We start from the raw sequence: 23,040 nt of genomic DNA on the forward strand, positions 1-23,040 counted from the left end.
TGGATCCATTGTTGCTCACAGATGAACAATTTGTCTTTAATATTTCTTGTAAAATTAAAACGTTACTTAGTGAGAATGGGACACCTGGTATGCCAAACAGGACGGTATGGGAGGCTTTAAAGGTGTTCCTGAGAGGAGAAATAATTTAATTAGCAGCATCTCAAAGGCAGTGTGCAGAATGGGAGCAGAGGCTTATTTCAGACCAGATTATGAGCATCAACAGGCAGTACGGTCAATCACCATGACCGGCGCTGTACAAAGAACGCCTGAGCTTAGAAACCAAACTCACCCTACTTTCAACTCAGCAAGTGGAAGGCTGTATGATTATCAATCAATCAATCAATCAAAGCTTTATTCGCCACATGCAGGTTGCCCAGCAATGAAATGGGACCCCCCCCCCCCCCCGACCTTACACACACAGCACAGACATTACATGGGGATACAGGTCGGAGATCGGTAGCGTTACAGAAAAACACTGAAATGTACACTACAATGGGAAAGTACAAGAGGAAAGAAAGAGACCTCTACTCATGCTGTGCTTCCATTGGAGGACAGCATGAGAACAGGAAACAAAAAACTCCTCTGCACAAAAAGCACATAAATGTCCACAGCACAACATTGTGAAAGACATGTCAAGCCACATGATTGGGTGGGGGGTGAGGAGTAACCCGAAGCGAACACAGCAGCCGCCCTGCACAGCGCTACCATTCTCTTATCATTGCCTAACATTGTACTGATTTTACCGTGAACAGTATAATATGGCCCAGCCCTACCAGGCTTTCTCACTTCAAAGCCCAATTGCAGCAAACCACCTATTTGTTCCTTCAATGACACATAATGCTTTTCACATCTGGCACAGAAAGGGTCTAAAATCTTTTGCTGACTTGGATGTAGAAGGACAATTTGCAAGTTTTTCTCAAATATCCACTAAATTTGCCATTGCTACGTCTCAGTTTTTTCATTTTTTACATGTCAGACACTACGTGCAGACTATGACGGCACAATTCCCCTAAAAACCTCCAGACAATCCGGTAGATTATGTTGTAATGGTCAGTCCAACCTCCAATATCAGCCTCGTACAATCTAATCTCCCACTTACAATGTTCTTCAGTAGCTGCCATCAAATGTAAATGGGAACAAGACCCTAACTTTCATATCACAGATGAACTGTGGGACTCTGTCCTCGGCCAAGTTCACAATATATCGATGTGTGCTCAACACACTCCCATTCAATTTAAGATAGTTCATCGGGGGCATTGATCCAGCGCTAAACTGGTGTGTATATACCCAGAGGTGGATCCAATCAGTAGAAGGTTTGGGGGTGGTACATTACTTCATATGTACTGGTCCTGTCCTTTGTTGACCAACCTTTGGACCTCTGTTTTCCAAACAATGTCTGAAGTCCTCAAATTAAACCAGAGCCACTCTGTGCTATGTTTGGTGCAGACCTGAAGCTGCCCAACTCCAGACTCAGAGCACTAAACCTTTCATTACTGCTGGTCAGACAGCTATTTCACTAAAGTGGAAAGACTCTTTTCCCCCCTCGCATGTGCAATCTGTAAAAGATATAAAGTCCTGCACGGCTTTAGAAAAAATCAGATATACAGTTCGTGGGTCAAAACTCACATTTTATAAACTGTGGTCCCCTTTCTGGATTCCTTCGAAAACCCACGACTATTGTTTCTGAGTAACCCACGGATTCTCCCCCTTCCCCGTTTTTTCTTTTTCCTGTCTATTTGTTTGGTTATTTGGTTTTATGTTTGGTTATGTGCTTTTCTTTATTTTTTGTTTAGTCGCTGACAGTTACTTGTTGTTTAATGGTCGGGGAGGGAACGGAATGTGAAAATTCTGAAGTACTTTGTATTACACGTTGCTCTGAAACCTTTGTCTACTAAAATGACTTTTGAAAGAAAAGACAACTACTTCACTGAGAACGACCTGGACTGGCAGGACAGTGTTGGGGTATGCAGTGATGGTGCAGCTTCAATGACTTACAGGCATCACAACATCATGTTCTTGATTGTGCACCAGCAGCTAAATGGACCCAGTTTTCTCCACCATGAAAGCAGCAGCAAAAAAGATTTCACCAGAGTTCCACGAGGTGATGGATGTAAGTGTGAAAAACATCAACTTCATTAAAAATAATGCTGTGAACTCGAGATGTTTTGATGAGCTTTGTGAGGACATGGAAGCAGATCGTGTCCAGCTCTCTACCACGGTGAGGTGAGATGGGACAGGAATGGTCCTCAAGCGTTTGAGGAAAGTTGAAGTTTCCTCTTGAAAGTTGAAGCTTTCAAGAGGAAACTTGCTTTGTAGAATTAGAGGGCCCAGGAGACGACGATGGACATGTTTCCACTTTTGTCTCACATCTCAGAAAACTCCCCTCAGGTGAAGGTCCGTGACTCTGTCAGCACGTTTCACAACTGACACAGACATTTGATGATCCCTGAGGATCCCAGAGAAGGACACGTGTGGATTTTGGACCCATTTCCTGTGGATCCTGCTGTAAATGTTGCTTTGCCCTCACATCTGGACTCACAGCTTCTGGAAGTTTCCACCAACAGCACTTTAAAGTTGCAGTGGAGCAAACTTGATGTGGGCTCCTTCTGGAGTGCTGTCTCAAAGGAGGACCCGTGTCTGGCACTAAGAGCTGTGAAACTCCTCCCATTCACAACTACATATCTGTGTGAATCAGGATTTTCCATTGTGGTCACAACCAAGACCAAAGCCCGAAACAGACTCGGAGAGTGATCCTTTCCCCAACCCTACCCAGACCGGATCTGATCGTGTCGCAGAGGCAGGCTCAGGTGTCTCAGGTAAAGGGGAGTTACCTGCTGTGACTGTACATTTGTCTTAAACATAAAGAGTAACTTCTGGTTCTGCCAATGAAAAACGATTTACTGCTGAAACTCACAGATTATATGTCACGGCTGGGGCAACAGTCATGTGGTGTTATGAGAAAAGGACCCAAAATGCAGGTACTGGCTGGGGTGCGAGTGTTTATTTACAGTGACAGCGAAGTACAAAAACAGGAAATAAGGAACAGGGAGCTACTAAAACCTCGACTGGGCAAAACTAATAAACAAACCTGAAAACATAAGGACACGGGATGATACACGGAGATGACATGGAGAAAGCAGGGGAGACACGGAGAAAGACGGAATAACACAGATGAACCGACGGTGAGCGCAGGTAGATCCACACTATCAATACACACAGAAGGGAATAAGGAATGGCCCAAACAGGACGGAGACCAGACCATGGAAATCAGAAGAAACTAAAAAATAATAACAATAAACTCAAAACGCTGAGTCACCGACCCGGGACCATGACTTTATAGGGCTATATTTTTATTCGCGCTTTGTTTACATTCTATAACAGTTTATTTATTTAGTCAGAAAATTATTTTGAATGTATTTATTTTATCATCACATTATTTATCCATTTTTTTCTTCTCTTTTGCTGTAGTAAAATTGAATTATGAATTATTTTTGTGTAATTAAGCCTGACTGGAGCCTTCAGTTTGATTCCCATGAAAGTTAACCTGTTTGGCATTTTGTTCTTTGTGCAGGTTCAAATACACATAATAAATAAATGTCTTTGTGATTATTACATTGCATCATGTCTTCATCATGTTTATTTGATTAGGTTTTAGTCATTAAAATAAAGTAGATTGGATGTAGTTATTAAGTATAAATCAAACCAAAAGCAACACCAATTTATTCAGTGTCAGTAATAGCCCAAACCTCGGGCCACTGTGTAGTGGAAAGGTTGGGCCCCGAGGTAAAAAAAAAAAAAAACGGGTAAGAACTATTAAATTCCTCTGCACTATACTTCCTGTTTTCTGCACAAGACGTGCAGTCTACTCTGTGACTTTTGGCCTACATTCTAACTCACAAGGGTGCTCTCCTACACTGGGCTCTATAAAACAATATAAACAGAAAATAAGCATTAAGAATATATATTTATTTCATAACAGAACCCCTGGAGGACTGAAAATCTACACAAACATATGTGCACCAAGGTGATGTCTCTTTGAGTTTACTGACGATCACTGATCTGTATCTGCAGAACCAAAGTCTGCGGGTAAGCTCGGCCGTTCAGCTTCGACTTCAGGAGTTCCTTCACCAGGTGGCACGCCACATCGTCACCTGCATGAGCCGCATCACCTTGCCCTAAGCCAGGTACAGCATGTGTAAAGCACCTGTTTACCTGTTTATTGTCTGTGTTACATGTTGAGATGATAATGACCTGAAATATTTTTACACAGGTTTTAACTGAACAAGAGAAAATAAAACAACTTGAGAGTAAACGAAGCTTTGGTCCATCAGCTGAAGTCTGACAAGATGTGCACACGTTTTTACTAATTTAGACTTTTGTATCATTCATGTCAAATATTTCAATCTTTTGGATTTATCTTTCATTTTGAAACTAACAGCATGCGGTTAAATGCTCCAGTACTTATACTGTAGTTCCTGTAGTGATACAAAGTTAAATGCTAATACTAACATTACATTAACATTACACTAAACTAACAACAACACTGTTCAAATTGACTCTGAAATTAAAACCTTTTAAATCATAAAAGATCGAATTAAAAGTGTCAGTAAACTTTTTACCTGAACATGTGGATGTAACCACACCTACTTCCACCAATAATAACTCCACCCACTAATATCTATCCCACTTCTTTAACATGTAAGCAAAACTTAAATTCATTTATTAACAATGATTATGTTGTACAATATGGTTGTTTCTATAATTATAATCTTATTATATTTGTTTATAATATAATCAAAATGTATGAATGTCAAAGTGATCCTCATACACGAAAGCTGCTGTGATCATTTCACACGTACACACAACCGTGAGCTAAAGTCATCTAATTAAAAACATGTTATTGTCTTCTCTGTCTGTCTTTCTGTGTGTGTGTGTGTGTGTGTGTGTCCATCCATTCACTTATCTATCTCATAAAAAAGACAATAAAAGAAAAAAGACAATAAAGCTTAAAGTATTAACTGCAACTGTTAATATTGACACAAAGACAGATTCATCAGGATGCCACATCACAGAGTAACATCCAATCACATGCCAGACAGATAATGCCTACTGTTGCTAAATGAATCAATACACAACAAGAAACTCAGATTTCATATGCTCATGAATAAAAAGGGGGACAAAAACAACACCAAGAGGCACAAAACACAATAAAGACTAAAAATAAAACCAAAAATGGCACCAATAGATGAAAAAAAACAACAACAAGACAAAAAAAAAAAAACCAACGCAAAAACACCACAAAACACCACAAAGAGGCGTCTTGACGAATGCTCAATCATTCAGGTAAGGAAATCCCAGAGAGTTGATTCTGTTCATCTGGACATGCACTCTGTGGGAGTGGCACAATGCTGTCATGGTCCGGGGTCAGTGACCCAATGTTTTGTAGCTTTTTCACTTGTGTTTCTTGACTATTTGTTATTTAGGGTTGTCACTGTTAATAGTTTTGGTTCTGTTCTTTTTATTTTATTTATTTATTTATAAAGCACGTTTAATAACAACAGGGAGCTGACCAAAGTGCTGCACAAAGTAACAGTTAAACAATGACATTGACAACGACAGGTAAGAAAATTAAAATTAGGATAAAAGAATTGGTAACTCACACAGTTTCGAAAGCCAGAGTAAAAAAATATGTTTTAAGATGCGATTTAAAAAGAGTAACAGTCGGGGCCTTTCTAACGTGGAGAGGTAGATCATTGCACATTTTCGGTGCCACAACCGCAAACGCCCGATCTCCTCTATGAACCATCCTAGACTTATGTAAGGTAAGGAGCAGGTGATCGCTTGATCGAAGGGCTCTAGAGGGCGTATAAAGCTGCAATAGGTCAGACAAATAGTCCGGTGCCAATTAGCCCTTTATAAGTCAAAAGTAAGATTCTGAATTTAATTCTAAAACGCACTGGAAGCCAATGAAGGGAAGCACCGGAGTAATATGTTGGTGTTTCTTCACACGAGTCAAAAGGCGAGCTGCAGCATTCTGTACCAGTTGGAGCCGGGCCAAGCTGGCCTGACTGACACCCACATATAGTGAACTGCAGTAATCCAGTTGAGATAAAACAAACGCATGAATGGCTCGTTCCAAATTTCTAAAAGATAAAAAAGATCTCACTTTGGATAGGAGCCTTAATTTAAAAAAGGACAACTGGACAACTGAATTAATTTGTTTCTCGAATGTAAGTTTGCCATCCAAGAAACCCCAGGACTGTTCTAGTCATTCCTGTTCTCAGGGTTTGTATTTTGAGCTCCTTCTGTTCTGTGTGACTGTGCCTGCCCTCGTCCCACGTCTCCATGTTTCCTCCCTGTTGCCATGTCTGACGTCTTAGTGTTAAGTTTGAGTCTGTGCATACCCGTTGTATTTCCTGTCTTACTTTGAAGGTCCATGTCTAGTTTTTCTTCCCTAGTCTCATTAGCCCTGATTTCTCCCAGCTGTGTTTCCCTCCTATTCCCTGGTTACTCCACTGTGTATATAAGCCCTGTGTTTTGTCCTGCATGTTGCTGGTTTGTCTGCATGGTCTCAGTGTGACTCTGTGTCTTCTGTGGATGTAGGTTTAGGTTCCCCTTTGTTTCTGAGCATCCATTCGCCACTCCTGCTCACTTATAAATAAAAGCTCACTCATCCCATCAAAGTCAGCGCCTGTGTTTGGGTCCTTACCTCACCTCCACACGTCTGCCGTCGCAGCTGTGACAAATATGCTCAATACGCTATGTCCAGATAAACAGAAGCAACTGTTTGGTACTACAAAGAGATCAAAAAACCCACAAAGACTCAAAATTACAACAAAAATAACACAAAGAGGAATGGGACAAAAAGGGACCCAAAAAATCCCCAAAAAACAGCAACAGGACACCACAAACCAAAACAAAACGACATAAAATATGATTGCTGTTTAATTTATATATATCTCACAACAGTAGTCATGTGAAGGCGGTTTTTATTGTAATCTAATGATACAGAAAAAGCCCCGACCCGCTATGAGCAAGCACTCGCCGACAGTGGGAAGGAAAAACTCTATTTTAGGAGACAGAAATCTCTGGCAGAATCAGGCTCAGGCAGGGGGCCGTGATCTGCCATAACCACTGGGAGTGAGGGCAGAATGACAGCCATAGATTCATCACTGTCATGGGTAGGGATGGGTACCCATGATGGCACCGGTTTTGACATAAACGGTAGTAACCAGACCGAAAAGCAGCGCACATTTCGGTGCTTTATTTCGGTGCTTTTTTTTCCTGAGATGTCACACACTTTGGATTCCAGCCAATCATTTTACCTTTCCAAGCATAGTAGGCGGGCCCAGGTACGTACGTTCTTTTAGAGCAGAGCTACAGATTAAAAATGCCCAAGGCCCATGTGAAATACTACAGAGCTCATTGTAAACACATTAGGAAACTGATGAAGCCTCGAACCCTTTGTTCAAAGCAATGTCAATTCACGATGGTCACACGACTTAAAACCCATCAGATCCACAAACAGGCTGGACAGAAAATCATATTATTGTTTACAACATGACAACATGATTGGTAATAGAGTTATGTATTCAGAGATACAGTTAGTATACAAGATTATACATAATACTGTGTGTGTGTGTGTGTGTGTGTGTGTGTGTTTTGCTGACTCATTTTAAATGTATCTTACTGTTTTTTACACACAAAAAAAAGAACTACACTTTTTACACTTTTACAAAGTATAAAATTGTAAACAAATAATCAAACAAATAAATAGACCTGGTCCAGCCTAACAAAAGGAAAGTTTGAAGCCTGATCTTAAAAGTAGAGATAGTGTCTGTCTCCTGAATCCAAACTGGAAGCTGGTTCCACAGAAGAGGGGCCTGAAAACTGAAGGCTCTGCCTCCCATTCTACTTTTAAATACTCTAGGAACAACAAGTAGGCCTGCAGAGCGAAGTGCTCTAATAGGGTGATATGGTACTACAAGGTCATTAAGATAAGATGGGGCCTGATTATTTAAGACTTTAAAACTGACCAGCACATTTATAACATCAAAAGACGGCCTTGCTACAGACATTAGTAAATCTAACCCTGGATGTTATATTTCACAGAAAAGTCAGTGAAATATCAGGTTGAAGTTAAACCTTATATTTCACAGACTTTTCTGGTATAAATTACCTCCAGAAAACAATGTTGTAGGGAAGTTAGAGGTGTTGTAGTCCATCTTCTGCAAACTGTAGTGTGAGCACTTCAGACATCCAATGTCACATCATGGAGGAAAAACAAATGTGAGGTCGATCCTGTCCTCAGGCTCTTCTCTTTTCCTTGACCTCGGTGACGTTTTTATCTGGGGCAAAGAAAGCAGGTTAGGAATAGGAATGTGGACCTGCAGGGCGTCCACAGCCAGCAGTTGTGTGAAACATCACAGTAACGTTGTGTCTCCGTGTAGTTTGCAGTGAGAAGGGAGGTATGGGTCTGTTGATGTCGAGCTGTTCTTTGTGTCCAGATGCCATGGCTATGTGGCGACGCCACCATGATGGAGATGATTGAGAAAAAGAGAGTTTTATGTCGAGAGATCAAAGCTCGTCAGCGGCCAGATAAGAATCTGTGCAAACAGGACAGTATGCCCATCTTGCCCAGCTGGAAGAGGAAGCAGCCACCGCCATACTCGGCCTCGCCCACTGCCGCTGGCCATGCTGCCGCCGTGTTCTGGGACACCGCCATCTGAAAGACAAATACTCGCGCCATGAAACACCCAAACAGTGTTGTGTAAAATGGAGAAACACAGCAATGATGATCACGATGAGGTTCCACCATGAATGCTTGAATGTGATGAAAGATGCTTTTCCTTCCTTGTTTCACGAGCGAGAGCAGAGCTGCTGAAAGTCATCTGACTAAACTTCCTTCTTCCCTTCTGAGCATCTTACTCTTTTACATGAATTCAAGTTAAACTGAATCTAATAGTCATGAAAGAGCAAACGTTCTTCAGTTATATACAAAAACTAACAGGTGGACCTGCTCCTCCTCGTGGTATGTTTGTCATTTAAAGAACAAACCACAGTAAAGCTGCAGATGTCCTGATGTGTCCATGTGTCACCATCAGAAGAATAATCAGAGAAATCAGTCGATCTGTGCAGTAATGTTCACACGCACACAGAGCCCTCTACGAAGGAAGCTTCACCTCCAGGAAAAGGCCCTGTCCAAATCAGCGTCCTCACAGAGAAAAGGGGCGTGGTTTCCCAGTGATCTAGATATTGATTAGCCAATCTGTTTCCTTGCATGGGTTAAGCAGGAAGTTGCCCCTGAGGTTACCTGATAAGCAGCTCCCCCCCACACACACACACACAAACTCCCACACACACACTCATGCGGGTGTTCTCCTGCCATCCAATCAGAGTCTAGAAGGGCGTGGTCATCCGGGTGTAGCAGAGCTTTCTGTCGTCTTTCTACTCGTTATTTTTCTATCTGTAAAAGACTGATGTTTTTTTTAAGTCTGACAGTTGTGTAGCAGAAAAAGTCCTTTATAAAGTATGTAACACAAAGGCTGAAAATGTTGCTTAATCGTGTTTTTATATTTAAAAGTTAAAGCTTGCTCATCGGTGTGTGACAGGACGTGACCATGTTTTATATGAAACACTTTATTCAGAGGAGAAAAGCTATTTTGAAAAGAGAATATTTTGACAGGTTGTTTGTTCGTCTGCTCTCATCAGCTGCCCCGACTGTCATCAACAACAGGGAGAGACAGCTTTGTCAGGGTCAAAGGTCACTTCTTTGGGGGCAGTAGATGATGATGACAGTCTGCAGAAAGCTTTCATTGATGAATGCAGTTTATTGATCATTGGTGAATGAGCTGATTGATTATCACGATGTCAAATCAAAGCACTGAAGCAAAGCATTATGGGATATCAGATAAATGTAAATCAGCCTGAAGCCACGTGGCATCTGACTACAGACAAGATGGAGGACAGGAAATCATGTGACATCAGCAGCACCCGGCATTTGACGTCACAGCAACCTCGCTGTTGTGTAACAGGAGCATCTCAGCGGGGTTATAAATCGAGTCATGTGACGTCTCCGCCTCAGCTGATTCTACAAACATCAAAGTTTGACAGGAATTATGAGGGCCCGTTCCTCGTCGTCGTGCACGCCCCGCCTACTCGGCCACGTGTAAACGACCGCACGTGTCTTCCAATTCTGAGGTCACGTGACTTCCTGTCTGCCACAGAGATTGACCATCTTGTCCGCAGCTGTTCTCGAAGCCATGGGGAGATTTCATATTTGGATATGCACACAAACTCTCACTCGCTGTGATCAATACAGCGTGTGATCATGTCATCTATGGCGTCCTTGTTCACGATTTGATGCTTTTTGTTCCTGTAATCAACCAAGTGCACTTCAGTTTGTAAAAGTCGATATTAAAATAAAACTTTATTAACTTGTCCTGAGAAATTTTAAGATTAATCAATGAACAGGATCAGTGTCTGTGAAACATACGATCGTTCCCACGATCAGAGAAATGTTTAAATGATTGTATCTGTTCTCACCGCGCTCGGTGTCACTGAACGTTACACAGCAGAACCACAGCAGAGTGCAGATTCTGATCCCATGATGCTGAACGCAGCTGTGCAGCCAGGTAACGTGATGATGATGATGATGATGTCCATTCCCACAAAGACTTCCTGAGCTTGCTCAGCTTGTCTTCCTCCTCTCCTCTGTGCCCGAGTGTGAGCAGCCGTAGCACAGGCTGTAGACTCAGCAGCCGGTCAGAGATAGACCAACATGTACATCATTACTGTGTCACTGAAAGATGACAGTACTGTATGTGAGGTAATTACATACATGTCATGAGGGAACAGTCACATGACCTGAGAGTGTCACATGACTCCTCCATGCAACACGAAAAACTAAAATATTTTATTCTTCAAACGACACCTGGCTTAAGGCTCGGGGTGATGATGTAAAGGTCAGTCACATAAAAATCAGGTCATTTTGTCCACATGATGGCGCTGTTTCACTCTCATTCGTGTACTTCACCTGTGGGCAGGTGTCTCTGTGACTGAGTGCTGGCACTGAATCAGGGTCCTGCTCCAGAAAGCAGCTTCCGTTAAAACTCCTGAAAGACAGTTAAACTGAGTCCGTTACCATGGCAACAGACTCACCTTTTCACTGGCAGGTGTTCTCTCTGACTCCGCCCTGAGTCCTGCAGCCCAACCATTTAACTGACCTTCCATTTCGTAGAATAGCTGTCAGAGATCAGAGCGAGGTTCGTACAAACACTTCACTGTAACCTCTGACCTTAACACATTCTCAGTGGGTATGCCAGACAGCAGGGAGTCCACAGCACTCACTCTGCAGGATCCAGATTGGATCAGGAGCACGGACTCAGAGCGGATCAGACCGAGGTTCCCGATTTAAACGTCTCCTCCTGAAATGTTTGAACTGTGTCTGAGCGCATGCAGACAGCTCTGTAACAGATGCTGTGGGCAAACTGGCTCCGATCGTTGGATTTAAGGTCAAAGGTCACATCAGGATTCAGCTGATCTAAATCAAACTTTATTCAGTCTGTGACGATGACAGAGTGCTCTTTGTTGACCCTTTGCCCTGGTCTGTCAGGCTGAACATACTCCGAGCTGATTGGACCAGCTCGAATCTTCTGGAACAGGAAGTTTGCTGAAGCCGCTTCCTGGATCAGGGTCCAGGTGATCGAGTTCAGAGTCTGTGTTTATTTTTATTGACTGTTGTGACACTGTGATGAAAATAAATCAGATTTTTAATGAACACACTTTTGCCATTTTTATCATTAAACTGGAGTCAAATAGTTCAGCACATTCAGATTCATGGTTTTACTGGGTCAAAGAATGTGGAGTAAAACAATAGTGTCTGTTTTCAGACATAAGATTTCTCTGTGATTCTGATTTTAAATACACTTAGCAAGAACACGTCCAGCATGTTGCAGACAGAAATACATCTCCCTCTGGAATCCAGCAGAATCTTATTGCTCTGTCGGGGAGGTCGCCTGGTTCCACAACACCAGCTCACCTTACATGCAAATAAGAAAAATACAGCATCAGCAATAAGAATTTAAACGGTGATTAAATCAAGTCCAGGAGTTAAAGTGCTTCCTCTTTTTCTCTCAGCTGCTCCCTTCACAGGTTGCCACAATGGATCATCCTCATCTTTCTCACCAACCCTCTGCATGTTCTCTTTCACTGCATCCATGAACCCTCTCTGGGGTCGTCTTCTTGCCTCCTGCCTGAACTCATCCCTTCTCCACATCCTGTCAGCTCTGTCTCTGCCAATCGATACAAGTTCTCATCTCGTGGTGTCCAGCCTCACATACAGCTCACTTTAAGCCTTTTAGTTCTCCTTTGAAATCTCTCTTATCTGCACACCTAGCCTCTTAGTACTCCTGCCTACTTTCTTAATCTCCCTTTCTCATTTTTCATTTGATAAACATTTGATAAATACTTTCCAAAATTGCACTTGATATGGGGGCAAAGACGGAGGAAGCTCTGGATGTGGTGCACAGAAACACATCATTATTCTGGAGACATGTGAAAGAAGAGATTTAGCGTCGACTCAGCTGTCGGTAAGAGCGGCAGGTTCCACTTTGCAGACGTGCTGCTGTGGGAGGACTGGGAGGAGGCTGTGGCCTCACACTGAGCGAGCGAGGTGGGCTGGGAAACAGTTGGAGACGATCTGAGGTGATGACAGATGAACAATTTTGTTTAAAAAAATTATTACTGGGCCAATAGAGCTCTATTAAACGTCACCTGTCACTGAGTTTTTCGGTACTTAACTCCTATGTTAAACTTAAAAATGTTGTTCGGCTCATTAAACATTCAGGGTTTGAGCGACACATCAGGATGTCACATGTTGGACTGACCAATGGGGAGACAGGTTTTGTTTTTCAGCATTTGCCACATTCACTCATTTCGCTTCACTGTGATTTAGACTGCAGCTCATTACCAGTTAAACTCTCAGATCTCCATAAGCAGGTGCCGCTTTAATGGAAATGAATATACAAACACAACTTTACTCCTCACAGTACAACAACAGGTACATCGACTGGGTAAATAATCTGTGGATGAATGGAGATCCAAAGGGATTCGGCTTGTAGCCCATTTTACAGATGAGGAGGATGTGACTTGTTACCTGTAAGAACATCAGATACGCTGACGGAACTATAAAAGTGTCCCTTTGAGACCAAAGATAAAGAAGATATTATGCTCTGTAAGGTCTCCTCTGGACTGACACGGCTCCGCAGAGCAGGAATTGCCTTTTGTGACACAAACAAGGCGATCAGAGCTATTTTGTCCAAACCCAGTTATATTCTTAAAGAATTTAAGAATGAGACGATTAGGGTTATACAAAGAAGATATATTTCTCTTCCCCTTTCACCTAAAGTAAAAAAAGTAAACATCAGAATAATAAATGCGATTTTTATAAGATTGAAATTTAATCTGAATACGTGTGTATTCTGTGAAAACGACACTGAAAGCCTGCATCACGTGTTTTTTCACTGTGAACGGGTTCAAGCTTTTTGGAACGGCACGTGGAGCTGCACGCAGTCCAGGGCGACTCCATCGTCGGGATTGATAATAAAATCTGCATTCTGTTATGAACAATATCTTTTTCTCCATAAATGTAGATGCTGTGAAGCTTAACTGTGTATGAAAAGACGGCTGAATGAAAAACTCCGACTGCTCTGTTTTATTCTACTTTTCTTCTTTTGACGTACAGTAAAGGACTTTTTCTCTTCACATTTTGTGTTGACCTTTGTTACACTGTAACAGTTTTTTTCTTTTTTATGATCTTTCATCTTTGTTTCTTTAATCATTGTTGGACTGATGCTCATAAATACATTTCAGTATGATAACATCGTTTTTTGGATAAATGTTCTCTGACGTTTTAAATGTACCTCTTTTATGTTAAGATGAATTATGATTTTTTTTCTAGTTTTCTCATTTTTCTGATGACGTCGCCGCAGACGCTCTGCGTGCGCACGCTCAGTTAATTTGTTGAGCGCTTCACCTTTCCTCCAGCAGGCGGCGGTCCTCCCACGAAGAAGGAGAAGAAGAGAGATTCGCCTTCTGACCCGGAAGTAACCATCGCGTCAGACCGCCATGTTGGCTGCAAAGAGAGCGGGGAATCATCCCGCGGAGAGTGTATTCGTCTGACCTCTGACCCGGGCCGGCTGACCCGAACCCTCCTCGGTCGGTTCGTCCTCCGAAAACGTGTGCGCGCAGGACAAAGACAACATGGCGGCCCTGAGCACGTTCTCTTCGCAGGTGGAGCTGATCATGGAGGTAGCCGTGGGGAGCGCTGTGCACGAGCTGGGAAGGGAGGGCGCGCGAGCGGAGCACGGCCAGGTGAGGAGCTCAGGTGAAGATTATGTGAGAGCAAAATCCGCCGTCACTTCCGGTTTCGCGTTAAAAACATGCTACAGAAAATAAGGGATGAGGGTATAAAAACACGTATTGGCCCCGCCCACTGACACGCAGGAGACGCCTGGAGGCAGGTGTTTGATCTTTGACCCAGGTATATGCAGCTCTGAAGTGCGCATGCCTTCAGGTTTGTCCAGAAGTGTGGTGCACGCGCATGGTGTAGCTGTAACTGCTCACATGACCACAGGTCAGGCTGTACGTAAACGGATCTGTTCGCATCTTCACCTGTCGCAGGTGACGTCATCATCCTCTACTTAACCTAAACAGAAGCTTAAGGTTAAGAAAACAGCAGCTAAACCTTAAAGGTGCAGCCTCGCTAACCACCCTCAGTAGAAATGAGGCATCATGGCGTCATCCGTGAACAGCTGGGGCTGCGTCACCGGGCTCAGCACACAGCTTTGGGGGGAGCCTGTGTTTAGGAAGGCCTGGAAATGCCTTTTGTTGTCATTGTGCATGCACCAACTGTCCACAGAATAAAAAGATAAATAAAAGCAGAGAAAATCTGTGAACGACATCGTCACATGACTGAGCGTGCAGGTGAAGAGCTGTGGAAACGGCGTCCTCGGTGAAGCGGTTCCAAGTCAGGCTGGTTTCGGTAAGAAGTTTGTCTCAGCACCGTCGGTGTTCGTGCCACAGGCCGACAGTCAGTCATTCGCACTGAAAACATGCTGCGTGTCATGGAGAACACTCACTGCGAGCGTCAGTCTCCGAGAGAGTCGGCATGTTGTGACATCAGGGTGAACTACTCAGGTGGATGTGGGCGGGGCCTGTCTACAGGTTGTGTAATCAGAAATCAGTTACGCTCGGGTCCTCAGATCAGATGTTTTACCTGTTCCACCTGTGCATCTATCATGTCACCCATGCGTCTGTGCTGCAGGCTCACCTGTCCACCGTGCTGGGGGGCGTGGCCAGAGAGGCAGTCCGTAAAATCTGCAGAGTCTTCAGGGAGCTGTATGCGAGCGTAGAGGCGGAAAATGAAGCTCTCAGGGCAGAACTTAGTTGCCTCGAAAACACACCCGGCGCTTCGAGGATGGCCAAACCGTCGGTGAAGTTCAGCCCGGCAGGTGAGACCCAGGGTCAAAGGTCGAACAGTCATTCGGCTCAAAAGCCTGGGTTAAAGTCTCACAGGAAACTCATTGTTTCTCCTGCAGATGCACCCACCCTGTCTCTGGATGTCCAATCAGCTGCTGCCACTGCTGCTGTGGCTGTGGTCATCCTCAGCCCGCCGGTGCACGCACCAGTCACAGGCCAGAGCGACCTGACCGCACTGCAGAACGGCGCTGTGAGTGTTTTGGACATGACGCACTTCTCTGCAGATCCTCAGGTGTCACGTGATATGATCCAGCCCGCAGATGTGACATCACTTCCTGACTGTGAGGATCAGCCGGCCGCTGAGCTTCCAGGTGATGAAACCCACGAAGAGCAGTGTGACGCTGTGAGTGACGACAGCTGCTTCAAACTGGTTGATTGACTGGTTGATGGGTCTGTATGTGGTGACCGATAATACCATCGCGTTTTCAGGCAGCAGAGACGAAGTCTGAACCTGCAGGACAGAATCATGATGATCAGCAGGTGCCCGGCGGTCCGACAGGTGAGCGCGCTGCTACTTTTAAATACTGTATGAACCACAGGTAAGCCTGTGGTGTGAGAGCGATGTGCTCTAATGGCGTGACGCGCTACGTTAAGATGGGGCCTGATTAGTCAAGACCTAGTACGTGAGGATTTCGATGATGTCGTCCTTCAGAACAGCTGATGGTCCAATAATCAGTCGCTTCTGTTTGTCGAACCTGCAGCAGCGTCTCTGACTTCCTGTCTTACTGTTCAGGTGTGAGCGAGGAGCAGCAGAAGGAGCAGGAGAGGAGGCGGAGGAGGGAGCTGTACAAGGAGAAGCGGTTTTTCTGCGAGCTGTGTGACAAAGGCTTCCATCAGAAGCACCAGCTGCTGAAGCACGCCGCGTGCCACCTGAAGCCGTTCCCCTGCAGCTCCTGCGACAAAGGTTTCTACAAAGCGCAGACGCTGCAGCGCCACCTGCTCGCCCACCGTCTCCGCGAGGCGCAGGAGAGCGACCCAGACAAGCTGCTGCGCTGTGACCAATGCGACAGGAAGTTCAGGCTGCCACGTCAGCTTCGAGCGCACCAGGCCTGTCACCGGCTTGAGAAAACGCCGCTCAAGTGCTACGCATGTGACCGCACCTTTACCTCCAGTGGGGCGCTGCGATACCACGAGGTGTCGCACGCCAAAGTCAAGCCCTTCATGTGCGACGTCTGCGGAAAGAGCTTCACGCGCAAGAAGAGCCTGCGGGAGCACCAGACCGTGCACACCGGGGCACGGCCATACTCCTGCCAGACCTGCGCCAAGAGCTTCTCCACCGCCAGCAACCTGCGCGTGCACAAAAGGTCGCACTCTGAGGAACGCCCGTACAAGTGCGACGAGTGCGACAAGGCCTTCAAGTGCCGGATGGGGCTGCTGCAGCACCGTGTGGTCCACTCGGGGGAGAAGCCCTTCACCTGTCCCACCTGTGGCCTGAGCTTCGGCCTCAAATACAACTTCCAGAGACACCTGAGGCTGCACAGCGGGGAGAAGCCCTTCAGGTACGAGGCCCCGAACGATCACGTATGTTTTCTGTCTCGGCGAGGCTGTTTCTTTAACCTCTGACCCTTCCTCACCTGTCCTTCCTTCCTCAGGTGTGATCAGTGTGGCGAAGGCTTCACGGGGACCTGGGCTCTGAAGACTCACATGCTCGTTCACGGCGTGGCAAAGCCGTTCATGTGCGACCTGTGCGGAAAGACGTTCTTCTACAACTGCCAGCTGCAGAAGCACCAGCAGCTGGTTCACGGCAGCGGTGGCGATCGGGGAAAGTCCGGCGGGGAGGCGGGCAGGCGGCGGTCCACCGGAGTCAAACCGTTCAGCTGTAAAGTCTGTCCAAAGAGCTTCAGCAGCAGCAGCTCGCTGCGCACGCACGAGAAGAGCCACGCCCAAAACAAAGAGTTCACCTGCGACACCTGTGGGAAAGCCTTCCACCTGCGTCACCTGTACCTGTACCACCTGAGGCAGCACAGCGGCGACCGGCCGCATGTCTGCGCCGTCTGTCACAAAGGCTTCCTGCTGGCATCGCAGCTGAAGCAGCACGAGCTTCTGCACACGGGTGTCAAACCTCACCGCTGCGAGCACTGCGGCAAAGAGTTCAGGACGCCTCAGAACTACCACCGCCACCTGCTGGTGCACACCGGCGAGAAGCCGTACGAGTGCGCCGTGTGTGGCCGCAAGTTCCGCCAGTCCAACCAGCTGAAGTCTCACATGCAGATCCACACCGGTGTCAAGCTGTACTCGTGCGAACGCTGTGGGCGGGGCTTCTCCGACTCACGCCAGCTCAAGAAACACCGCTGTGGAGACGGCGAGCACGACTCGCTCGATTCTGCCAGCAAGCACAGGAAGCAGGCGGACGCGTTCCCATGGACGCACGAATATACGGCACAGTGACGCAGAAACTGGCCAGCGGGAAACCCAGACAATTCCCGCTGACTCCACCCCCCGCGACTGTGTGCGGCACATCAAATTGTGTTCAGGGGGTGTGTCCATCCACCTCTTGAAGCCGGCATTGATTGGCCGGTTTGTTGCTTTGGGGTTTCTGTTTTTTTATCCCCTGTTAAAGACACAGGAAATGTTTGATCTCTGCTGCAAAACCACCTCGCACTCGCCGCACGCCCCCGCATGTCTCGGGTTGAGTAGCTGGGCCCTGACAGCATCTCCAGCCTTAGGAGGTAAAATGACGACTCTTCTAAATGGACTTTGACTCTCACCTGGCGTCTCACCTGGTCATGGTGATTTAAGTTCAGCTGCCAAAATCAAACAGACCGTGACCTCAGTCGGTGACAGAAGAGGAATCAGCAGCTCTAATAAACATTTCGTTTGTTTCATCTGTGAAGAAATGACTTTGCTGTGTTTCGGTGTGTAGAATAAAACTCCTCCTCCTCTGACTGACGAGCTTTTGTTGGAGCTGCTGCTTCAAAAGGATTTTTCTGCCCTCGATAAACGTGAAGTAATAATTCAGATTAAAATGCAGCTGCAATGTGTCAAAGGTAATGTCTACCCATCAAATACATTTTGTGCATTAAATTCAACGACTTATGCAGCTAAAGCTAAAACTTACATGTGATTAGTTAACGTCACACTGAGTGTATGAGCAGAGTCTTCATCCAGGAAGTAGGTTCGAATCAGACAGCTGTGCAGACATTAAGCACATACGTGATTAATATCAGTGCAGCTCTTATGCAACGATTCTCCATAGCAACAGGTGAGTAAAGAGCGGAGCTCCCATTTAATCCATGAACGTGATGTTGATCTGCAAACATCAGAAGAGACCAGCTTTAATCAGACATTTATCGAGCTTTCATTTTCATTAGTAGATGAAGCTCAGATTTGACCTTTTGATTTAATGTTTATAGGTAATGATCAGCTGACAGGATGCAGATGCTGAAACTAAATAAAGGGGAGACTGTGGACATGTCTCTGCAGCAGTTAGTACCTACAGTTCAGCATATCTGAAGATGAAACAGAACATGTGCTATGACTGCATTTAGAACCTGTTAGAGTGCTGAACATTCACAGGTGGAGGCTGAGTGCACTGACCTCACTGTCATATTCAAAAAACCAGTTTGAGATGAGCTGTGTGATCGTGCTGAAAGCAGCATCAGAAAATGGTATATCGTGGCCATAAACCCACAGACGTGGTCAGCAATAACACTCAGGTAGGCTGTTAAATTATGTTCAGCTGGTACTGACAATCTGCCCTGCACCATCACATCAGCAGCAGTCTGAGCACCGGTGCAGGCAGGGTGGATCCATACTTTCATCTTTACACCAAACATTTAAATTTTGCTGCAGAAATCATGATCAGATCGGAAAACGTTTTTTCATTTTGTGGTCCAATTTTGGTGAGTCTGGGAACTGCAGCCTCAGTTTCCTGTTCAGGTGTTGTAGGGATTGCAGCCAATCATCTTCTCGGAGGAGCGGCTAGCACGCTTCACTCTGCTTTGGTGCTTGGCAGAGACAGCAGCTTACCAGGTGGCAGTGATGGCCAAATTAAGCTTTCTGAAGCTTGTATTGAAAAACGGTTCATTACTCGAAGCTTTTCAACACAGTCCTCTCTGGTGACATCTGGTGGCCAAATATATGAAGAGCAGCTTGAATCCACAAAATAAAACCGACTGCTTCGTAATGATTGCCCACAGAGTGGAGTTCTGTCTGATATTGGGCCGCTGTGTTGCTTTGAACGTGTATTTTTGGGGGTTAAAAAATGTGTTTTATTTGTTTAATAAATAATTTTGACCAGTAAACTTTCCTTGTTCAAACATGCATCATGGTGTGGTCTTTCTTTACTTTTCACTTCTTGATGTTGTTAAATACAATAATTGAAAAATACCACGTTACATATAATCAGTGTTGGGACTAACGCGTTATTAAGTAACGCGTTACAGTAACTACGTTATTATTGTGGTAACGAGCACGGTAACTAGTTATTATGCCAAAATCAGGAACGCGTTAGTCGTTACTGGGATTTAGATAGGGTCGTTACTCGTTACTTCGTGTGGTGGCTATCGCGGAGCTTCCACAGATTCTGTAACTTTAGCAAGTGGTGGAGGCAGCAGGTGGATGAGGGAAAGGGGACGCAGAAGGAAAAGAGACCCGAGGCGGCCACTGGTCCGAGTGTGAACTGAACTTCAGGTAAGAAGTTATGACCTGCAGGCTATCTGGGTCAGATATAAACCAAGTTTAGGTGGAGTTTATTTTCGTTATTCTGACTTTTTCCGTACTGCGTACTAGCTAGCATGACGGAGTTTCTATACAGCTGGGTGGGTGCTATGAAGTTAATGATGTTGAACTTTATTTTGTTCATAAGTTATTAGAGTTGCCAACCGTCCCGTCTGGTATTCAGATAAAATATTACGCGTTTCTTATTGAGGTGAAAAAGAACAGTTTGTCCCGTAATTCAGCTACAATGAAAAAGACACAAAGCTGGAGTTATTCTGTGTCTTTGCTGCACAGCTGCCTCTTCTTCTCTCATTCTCTCCCCTCTCTCTCCTGTTTCTACTTCAATCATGAAAACTCATCAATGATCAGCTGATCGGCTCTCTTGTTTGTTTATCGCCCACTTTGCGCCAGAAAGAGGAAACCGGCCGATGTCACGTTAAACAACAGCAGCACGTTTAAGCTTGATCAGCAGTTGTTAGAATTTATTTAATATTAATAATTTCTAGTATCAGCTGATGTTTGCTGGAGCCACAGCTGCAAAAAAGCTGCTGGTCATGATGTCGGTTTGGTTATCTGCTGAGAGGGAAACATGAAGATGAAACCAGGAGATGTCCTTACTGAATCATCAGAGCTGAACAGGTGATGGAGAAACAGGTTTACCTTTTAGGTGACATGAATGAGTTGAAGGGAAGTTATGAACTGTTTCTGAGAGACAGATAACCCCAGGATCCTTTTTTATGAAGCTGACAGCTGGTAACTGTGCAGGTGCGGGTCTAGCAAAGTTTTGCCAGGGGGGCCAGGTAGGGCATTAACAGGGAGAGGTGGGCACAAAGAAATACTTTTCTTTCTTATTCTCATTTAAAATGTCTAGCTTTTAAAAAATAATTATCTGAATCTTACAACAAACGATTGATAGATTGATGCATATATACCATCAAGACAGTGTACATCACTGTCACAACAGCGTTTGTTTTCATTCAAAGGCTTTATGATTTTTCCTATAATGGTGGGCCGGTCTCTAGTCAAAACGCCCGGGCCGATTTTTTGTCCCAGTCCAGCCCTGTATGCAGCTCATCTGCAGTCTGGTGTTGCCTACATCTTCCTATTTAGAAGGCAGAATTTCCGAGTTCTGAGTACAATCAAAGCACCACGACTGCAGTTTTTGTGTTGGATGTAAAAGGCACACATGACGCTGTGACGTAGGCTAGAATCATGGCAGCGGTCAATGATGGTCCAGGCGTGGGATTTCTCTCGTGGAAATATGCACATTATCTTTTCCTTTCTATTGGTAGGTGGCACAGTGCACTTGTGGCAAGTAAGCAAGCTAGAAGACTGGCAAAGTTATGGAAGCAACACATTAATAAGAGAATTCTGAGTAAAACCAAAGTTACTTTCCCTAGTAACTAGTTACTTTGAAAGTAACGAGTAACTTGAAGTAACTGAGTTACTTTTGATAGAAGTAACTAGTAATGTAACTAAGTTACTATTTTAAAGTAACTTACCCAACACTGCATATAATATACATATAATAACGTACAACACATTATGGAGCATGCTTCTGCTCTGAGGTCCTGCCTCCATGCACTTATGAAATTAATCGCAAGATGGGTGTATTTATCAATAATATTATATTAGGGAAATTTTCCTATACATATTTCTGACCTGGGGTAGAATTGATTGTGAAAGGGAAAATGCTTATGAACTTGCAAATTAAAAACATGATGCATTTAAAGTAACCCTTTTCCATTTTTATTTAAGAAGAGAACTTGTTCCACTGTGCGATGGCCGAACCTGTTCCTTTTTGTGGAGATAATTTCTCCTGCATTAAGGAAAATCCCTTCACATGGCACAGAGGAGGCTGGAGTGCAGAGAAACTGGTAGAGATGCAGTTATACAGTCTACCTGGGCCCCACAAACTATCAGCTAAAGAGAATAAATACATTAAATTGCTGCACATTTGGCAGACTAACAGTTTAAGATTAATTGAAAAATTATATATATATATATATATATTTTTAACATTAAATGTAAAGAGTCAAATGGTAGTTTTTCTAAAGTTATTTGATCATATTTATATTATGAAAAGCAGATTTTTGACATTTTAAGTTTTTCCCGTTGTCAGATAAAATAAACGCACAAAACAAAAGCAAACAGCAAGAACACAAAGCTGGAAAACCCTCCCGATTGACCAAAATCAACTCAAAATACTCCCACATAACAGAACCTCCTCTCTTCCTCGCTGGCTCCAAATCTCTCAGTAGAAATATCAGTGGTTCGCTATCTGTCACCATCAAAACTCCACAAATCCTGCGAATGATTCGCTTCCTTATAAACCATTGACTCAGACACCGGAGCAGTTAGGCTCTAAATGAAGCTTCGGACGTCACTGATCACGTGACTCTGGCCAAACGAATCAAGCGTCGACACAGCGCTTCTGAAGCAGTGTGTTTTTTTTTGACACACGCACCGGAACGTCAGCTTCAAGCGAGCCATCACTACCAGGTGGTAACAGAGAAAGTAAGGACAGATTCAATGATGAAGGAGTAAAAAGAATATGCTGCCTTACAGAGGGCAGGATGGCTATGTTTGTGTCATTCTGTCAGAATCCTCGAACCACAGGCTGAGGAGGAGTGGCAGCAGTCTTCCACTCAGAGCTCATTAACCAGCCAGAGACCCAGACAGAAAGCCTGACTGGCTCCTGCATTTCAGCAACTCGTCTTTACAGCAGTGGTGGGAGCAGATTTACTACTTAACATCTTAAGTATCATACATTAACTGCAATACTTGTGTGGTTTTAGTACTAAAGACTAGGGATGGGTATCGTTTAGGTTTTATCCGATA

At 44.5% G+C, this 23,040-nt stretch overlaps 2 protein-coding genes across 8 annotated transcripts in view; both read left to right on the top strand.

The window, feature by feature from the left end:
• Positions 1–11,779, top strand: part of nyap2a (neuronal tyrosine-phosphorylated phosphoinositide-3-kinase adaptor 2a) — a 39,525-nt gene extending 27,746 nt beyond the window's left edge. For 4 of the 5 annotated variants that reach the window (XM_085184667.1, XM_085184668.1, XM_085184665.1 and 1 more), the window contains 2 exons: positions 4,072–4,184; positions 8,508–11,779. In XM_085184667.1, the coding sequence (XP_085040793.1) occupies positions 4,072–4,184; positions 8,508–8,729 (335 nt within the window). In that variant the 3' untranslated portion in view covers positions 8,730–11,779. Of the gene's footprint in view, positions 1–4,071; positions 4,185–4,270; positions 4,906–8,507 lie in introns of those variants that run through there. The other variant, XM_085184670.1, reaches the window with a different exon arrangement.
• Positions 11,780–13,954: 2,175 nt separating this feature from the next.
• LOC146502801 (uncharacterized) lies at positions 13,955–19,810 on the top strand. Of its 3 annotated transcripts, none has more exons than XM_085184663.1 (6): positions 13,955–14,373; positions 15,326–15,512; positions 15,600–15,883; positions 15,970–16,039; positions 16,274–17,039; positions 17,133–19,809. In XM_085184663.1, exons 1-6 carry the CDS (start codon positions 14,263–14,265, stop codon positions 17,926–17,928), a joined length of 2,214 nt encoding a protein of 737 aa, XP_085040789.1. In that variant the 5' UTR covers positions 13,955–14,262; the 3' UTR covers positions 17,929–19,809. The 3 variants fall into 3 exon arrangements, with proteins under 3 accessions (XP_085040789.1, XP_085040790.1, XP_085040788.1); XM_085184664.1 differs by lacking the exon at positions 13,955–14,373 and adding an exon at positions 14,461–15,043 and having other exon boundaries at positions 17,133–19,810; XM_085184662.1 differs by lacking the exon at positions 13,955–14,373 and having other exon boundaries at positions 14,461–15,512; positions 17,133–19,810.
• Positions 19,811–23,040: the final 3,230 nt, after the last annotated feature.

Source organism: Neolamprologus multifasciatus, chromosome 14, assembly GCF_963576455.1.
Source record: "Neolamprologus multifasciatus chromosome 14, fNeoMul1.2, whole genome shotgun sequence".
In the NCBI taxonomy this organism is placed as follows: Eukaryota; Metazoa; Chordata; class Actinopteri; order Cichliformes; family Cichlidae; genus Neolamprologus; species Neolamprologus multifasciatus.